General features: G+C 55.0%; 1 protein-coding gene across 1 annotated transcript; it reads left to right on the forward strand.

Moving 5' to 3' along the window:
• Positions 1-4,115: 4,115 nt before the first annotated feature.
• COX8A (cytochrome c oxidase subunit 8A) lies at positions 4,116-5,740 on the forward strand. Its single transcript, XM_065883100.1, has 2 exons — positions 4,116-4,229; positions 5,413-5,740. Exons 1-2 carry the CDS (start codon positions 4,116-4,118, stop codon positions 5,506-5,508), a joined length of 210 nt encoding a protein of 69 aa, XP_065739172.1. The 3' UTR covers positions 5,509-5,740.
• Positions 5,741-6,533: the final 793 nt, after the last annotated feature.

The following is a 6,533-nucleotide window of genomic DNA, read 5'->3' on the forward strand; positions in this document are numbered from 1 at the left end:
CCAGTGGGGAGACTGGAGACCCCTAGCTCAGGTTCAGACCAGCTCTGTGTCAGATGCTCTGTGAGGTAGCAAACTCCAGAAGGTGTGTGTGTTTGGGGTGGGGGGGTCAGGTCTGACCCCCTCCCTAGGTCTCACAGCTCCATATTTGGAGAGATCAATGGTTGAGCCAGAGCCTTTAATGGATGGGGACCAAGCCAGGGGTGGGGTCACCCGGTGTTTCTCTAACCCATGTATGGCCAGTAGGTTCTGGGGGTCAGCCCTGGGATGGGGCACCTGGGATCTTCCCAGTCCATATATGACCATCAGGGACTGGGGACCTGGATTGTGACACGGGTCTCAGGAGTAAGGACCAGCTCCTCCACCCATCCCCAAGGCTTGGGATCTATTCCTACTGCTCCATTCAGGGAAGGGGGTGGGGTGGGGGGACAGCTTGGGCCCTCGGATCAGAGCCAGGACCCAGGCTGGGATCTCTAGGCCTCATCATGACGCAGGAGAGACTCCCAGCCATACGAGCGTAGTGGGCAGTCCTGGGGTAGGAGAATGAGGTCCCCATCCTTGCAGACAGCACAGCAGTTGCCAGGGTGTTAGAAGAAATCCCTGCCTCCCAGAGAGTCTGTCACCCACAGGGCAAACTTCCCTCCCTGGAACAGTGAGCCCCCTTCTCCATGCTTGCTTTTTTTTTTTTTTTTTAATAAATTTATTTATTGTATTTGTTTATTTTTGGCTGCGTTGGGTCTTTGTTGCTGCACGCAGGCTCTCTGTAGTTGCGGTGAGCAGGGGCTACTCTTCATCGTGGTGCTCGGCCTTCTCATTGCAGTGGCTTCTCTTGTTGCAGAGCACAGGCTCTAGGCGCGCGGGCTTCAGTAGTTGTGGCTTGCGGGCTCTAGAGCACAGGCTCAGCAGTTGTGGCGCAAAGGCATGTGGGATCCTGCTGGACCAGGGCTCGAACCCGTGTCCCCTGCACTGTCAGGTGGATTCTTAACCACTGCACCACCAGGGAAGTCCCAATGCTTGCTTATTCTAATGCCAAAGGAAGTGCCCAAAGGACTGGCCTCATGATCCAGTGGTTAAGACCCCGCATTTCCACTGCAGGGGGCGCAGGTTCGATCCCTAGTTGGGGCAGTAAGATCCTGCATGCTGCAGGGCGTGGCCCAAAAAAAAAAAAAAAGTGCCCAATGTGCAATATTGGAAAATGCAGCAGAAAAAGACCATTTTCCTGCCATCATCTAGAGAGCACTACTGTTCACAACTTGCGTGTGTCCTTCCAGACTTTTATCTCTGCATATCTATTTCCCTAGGGATGTTTTCTTTGTTTTAGAAAAACAAGACCCTATCACACATTATGTTTTCCTTGCTTTTTTCTTATCTGTTTTAAAACTTTTTTAACTGAAGTGTAACAGGCATACAGAAAAGTGCACAAGTCGTGAATGTCCAGCCACTCATGATGGAATTATCACGGGTGGATGCATTGTTGTAACCAGCCCCCAGAAGCCCCTTCATGCCTCTCCCGATCCTATGCCCTCCTTCTTCCCCCAGGATCCCCACCACCTGACTCCCCGCCCACCACAATGGCTTAGTCCTGCCTGCAGTTGCGCTTTATATGAACAGGACCACACAGTCTGTGCTCTTGGACATCTGACCTCTTCTCCACATTATATTTGTGGGAACCATCCATGTTGCAGCTGTAGTTTGTTCATTTTCACTGCCGTATAGTGTTTCATTATATAAGATACCACCTGGGTTCACGCTCTCTTGTTGATGGACTGTCCCTAGTTTTGGGGAGGGGTGGGCTGCTGGGGGACTGGGGAGAGAGCAGAGACGTTGGTATTAATCCAGCTGCCTTATTTAACCTCTGCAAGCCTCCTTCCTCCTCTCTGACAGGAGTTCTGAAAGAAGTCACATCACAGGGGCCACGAGGAAAGCCCTGGAACAGAGCACAGGGGTACCAGCTCGACATACATTCACTCCTTTTCCTCCAGACGCAGGCGGAGGAGAGGAACATGAGATTCCTCAAGGGAGTAACCCAGGGAACCACAGAAAAGCCATCCCTTCCCAAAGCCTCTCCAGGGCTCTTGCCTGGCAGTGCTCTAATCTGGGCGTTATTACTTTATTCACAGGACAAAAGTCTGACAAAGCCCCCGTAGGGCCGCAGGGGGGTCCCTGTCCCTTCATTCTCCCAGGGGCAGGCAGCTGGGGTCTGGGTCTCCCAGCACTGTGTGCCTAGGCTATGCCCCTTGGGATGTGGGGGGAGGTGCTTAGAAGCATCTGTCCTGGGCTGTTTGCATCTGTCCTGGGCTGTTTGCCAGGGCCCAGGGCAGGGTGAGGGCAGGGGGCCTGGTAGCTGGTGGTGAGGCTGGACCAAGACTGCTGGACATTAACAATACCCACAAATAGGGTGGGGGAGATGGGGAGGGGTGGAGAAGGGCCCTGGATGGCTCAGGGCCTGGGAGCCCACCTCTCCAGAAGAAGCTCAGACACAGACCGCCCTTTGGGGCACTCTGGGTCCATTCCCACCTTTCCGTGAGTACACCCCTTCTCCCGTGGGGCCAAGGCTTTTCCTCCAAAGCCCCTGTTTTCTGGGTCCCTTGCCGCCTCACCTCATCCCCATCCCCTTTAGCAGCCTTTGATGCTATTGACCACAATATCAAAACTGGAACTGCTGGAACTTCTCCCTCTTGGCGGTAACTTTTGTGGTGGTTAAAAGCATGGGTTTTGGAGTGGATAGACCTGCCCTGGAATCCTGGCTAGGCAGCCTTGGAGCTGCGTGACCTTGAGCCGGTCACCCAGTTCTCCAGGATTATTTCCTCATTTGTAAAACATTTGAAATAATAACAGCATCTCCCTTGTGACATTGTTGTGAAGGTGGAGTGAGATTATATAGGTAAGGCCTGGCTCAGTGGCTGGCCCCTCACCCCCTTTCCTGTTCTCCTCTACCTATTGTTCAGTCTCCTGCAATTCATAAACGTTCTCTGAGTGTCTGAGTGTGTGCCAGGCCCTTTGGAGACAGTGGTGAACCAGATACAGGCTCTGCCCTCACGTGGCTCCCAGCCTAGAGACAGGGATCACTCCCGTGGGCAGGGGCTGCTGAGCACAGAGGCGGCACAGGCCTGGGGTGGCCAGGGAAGGCTTCCTGAGGCAGTACCACCCCTGTTACTTCCTATCATATCATGGCACTTTCAATAGCTTCTCATTAAGTGTTCGTCTCTTGTCTGTCTCTTGCCTCTGGAATGTCAGTTCCGTGATAAGGGAGTCCTTGTTCACTGTGTGTCTAGAACAGTTCCTGGCAGATGGTAGGGGCTAGGAAACATTTGATGAATGAAGTAAGCTGTAACAGTTAGTGGAAGCCTGGGAGTAGGAGCTGGAGTGTTGAAAAAGGAAGGCTATGTAGGTAAGAGCTGGAAAAGTGTTCTGTAGAACGTAAGATACAAAGAAGCAAAAGGCTTGGGGGTGGGGGGAGGAACCAAAGAGGAAGGAGGAAGGTGTGGAATACTTAGAGATGAGGCTGGAGAGTGACGTCCAGGAATTGGGACTTTGGTAAGCAATGAGGAGCTTTCAAATTAGGTGTATGACTTGGTTAGATTTATGTTTAAAGAGAAAGGAGGAAGGGAGGGAGGAAGGTCGGCTGCTACTGCATGGAGACTGGAATTGGAGAGGGTAATAGTAAAGGGGGAGAGTTCATTTCGGAGGTTAGTGTCAGGCGGTCGGACCAGAAATAATGGAGTCCTGGCAGGGAGAGGGGATTTCTGAGTAGAGATTTGGGAATGAATGGAGGGAGGAGTCAAGAGTGCCGCCTAGGTTTCTGGCTTATGTGATTGGGTGGACCACGGATGTCACTCACGAAGATAGGCGGCTTTGGAGGCGGGGCATAACCGAAAGGAACGCCCCCTCTGTGCCCCGCCCGTCGGTGGTAGGATGGCGTCGATTGGCTGTTTCGAGGAAGGCGCCAAAAACTGACAAGGGCGGGCGAGAGGTGTATCCTTACGTCACTTCCTAGGGACATCCGGGCCCCTCTTTTCCCGAACCCACAGCTGCGGAACTTCCGGCTGGGGCCGCCACCTTGACTTCGCGACCTTGGGTTCCGGCTAGCAGCTACCTGCAGTCTCCTCAGTGTAGTCATGTCCGTGCTGACTCCACTGCTGCTGAGGGGCCTGATAGGCCCGGCCCGGCGGCTCCCCGTTCCGCGGGCCCAGATCCATTCCAAGCCGCCGCGGGAGCAGCTCGGGACCACGGTGAGGAGCGGGCCGGGAAGGGCATGGGAGATGCCGCCGGCCGCACCTGGTGTCCCGCGGCAGGTTGGGGGCCCGCCGGGTCTGGCGCGCTGCACCTCGCGGCCCGCAGCGTAACGGGGAGCGGCAGTGCTGGTTTGGGTCTGGAGGGGGCGAACGAGGGGATGGTGCCCGGGCGGCAGTCGCTGTTCAGTCAGCCCCAGGGTCTCGGGTCAGACCGTGTCAGTGCAGCCCTGTCGCTTCCTCGCTGTGCGGTCTCGAGCAAGCTTCCTTAGCCCTCTCTGAACCTGTTTACCCGTCGGTTCATTGGGGGATGCCTGACGGCTGTCAGCGCTGTCATTGTTACCGCTTTTATTTATTTGGGGTGGGGAAGAGGACCCCAACAGGCTTTAATAATTCCCAGAAACGTGGGAGAGTTTAACCCTTAGTGACTTTCACCTGTTTGGCGCATTTCTACATTTGCCTCAGTGGCAGAACTCGGCCTTGAGTGCGCGTCTTCAGTGTCCAGGTTAGTGGGCTTCCGGTTAGGAGCAGAGCCCGGAGAGCGCTGCGGCGGAGGAAATAATAGTGACGGTAATTGCAGCTGAGTGCCTGCCGGGTGCCAGGCGCCGTGCTAAGACTGCTGCGCTGGGCTCATTCGGTCCTCCCAGTCACCCCAAGAAAGGGCCCTTTTCTCCATTTCGTGGCTGAGGGAGCGGAAGTTTAGGAGCAGTGTATTGACTTGTCAGAGTCACACCTTCAGTGGCAAAGAAGGAATGAGAACTCCAGTCTGACTCCAGGTTGTGCTGTGATCTTCACTGCTATCGGGAATATGGAAGTGGCTTTAAAAAACGCTTACCTCTAGCCCCAAAGGTTTGGGAAGGGAGGGCTTTTTAAGACAAGGAAGGGGAGGTGCATTTTTTTAGAGTTATTGGTCTGTGCGAGGTCCCTGGGTCCCAACAGACCAGCTTTGTTCCTGTCCCTTCACTTTATCATCTGGTGGTGGATTTACCCTAAGCCAGGCTGACCCCCACCCCATATCTGACCCTTTACCTTAAGGCCTAGAGTGGGCCTTGGATGCTCTGGCCCTCCTCTGGAGCCTGAATCTTGACTCCTGGAGGGGGCTGTGTGGGCAGACTGCTCGGACTACGAGAAGCCTGGGGGAATCCTGACTCTGAGGGTTCCTTTTTTCTTGTGCTCTGTGTAGGATATCGCCATTGGGCTCACCTCCTGCTTCCTGTGTTTCCTCCTGCCGTCGGGCTGGGTCCTGTCTCACCTGGAGAGCTACAAGAAGCGGGAGTGACAGGAGCTGTCCGCCCCCTCAGCCTGTGACCTGAGCACCCGGCCTGTCCTGATCATGTCTGCTGCCTTCCTGGCCGGCCTCCCCGGGATCCCGTCCTTCAGTGACAGGGCCCTCTTCTGCAGTCGTGACCTCTTCATTCCTCCATGTTGACATCCTGGGACCACATGTATCCGTTTAGAAGGCCCTGCTCGGTAGGGCCTCCCTTGTAACAATAAAGTCTATTTAAACCCTGCTTCAGAGGGAATTCCCTGGCGGTCCAGTGGTTAGGACTCCGCTCTTTCATTGCTGAGGGCCCGGGGTCAATCCCTGGTCAGGGAACTAAGATCCTGCAAGCTGTGTGGCGTGACCAAAAAATAAATAAATACATAAACCCCGCTTCAGAAACTCATCATGCCTTTGGCCTGGGCTCCTGCCTCCATACTTGAGCTGAGGATGGTGTTGGGTGGGGTATGGAGAAGAGGGCCTGGCTGGCTGCCTGCCTGGCCCTGCCGGCTTACTGCCCTGTGGTAGGTCCAGGGTGCTCAGCCGTTCTCCTCGATACCTGGAAGTGGTGCTTCCATTGCGTGCTTTCCTCTGTAAACGTTTTCTGGCTTCTGTGGAAAACAAGTCCTGTTGTCGTCCGGCAGCCTTTCTTGCTCCCCCTCTAGTCCTCTTGGTCGTGCCAAGCTCGGGGCTCTGTGTCTGTGTCTGCCCTCTCCCAGTGGGGCCGGCTCTGCAGCTGGAAGCCCGTTCTCTGCGGGGCCAGCCTTCCCTGTCCTCTTTGGTCGGTGGGCTTCAGCCATTTCTCAGGTGCTTGTTGCCCTTCCTAGTTGCTTGTGGGCAACGTTACAGTATCTTGCATTTTTATGTCAACCTGGGGCCCCTTTCGTTTTAGCACCGCATCTGTGCACTGACTGGCTTCCTTGTTCTCTTCCTGCCTGCTTCCCTGTGTCCTCCCCTACTCGGCTTGGAGAGTTTGCTGCTTTTCCATCCATCCCAAGGGCCCTTCCTCAGTGATTCTTCCTGGGGGCGCCTCTTAGCTGGGA

This window comes from Phocoena phocoena, chromosome 8, assembly GCF_963924675.1.
Source record: "Phocoena phocoena chromosome 8, mPhoPho1.1, whole genome shotgun sequence".
Classification (NCBI taxonomy): domain Eukaryota; kingdom Metazoa; phylum Chordata; class Mammalia; order Artiodactyla; family Phocoenidae; genus Phocoena; species Phocoena phocoena.

Coding starts and splice junctions, on each gene's coding strand:
- COX8A (XM_065883100.1), top strand. CDS start 4,116: ATGTCCGTGCTGACTCCACTGCTGCTGAGGGGCCTGATAGGCCCGGCC. Junction 4,230..5,412: donor GGGAGCAGCTCGGGACCACG/GTGAGGAGCGGG, acceptor TGCTCTGTGTAG/GATATCGCCATTGGGCTCAC.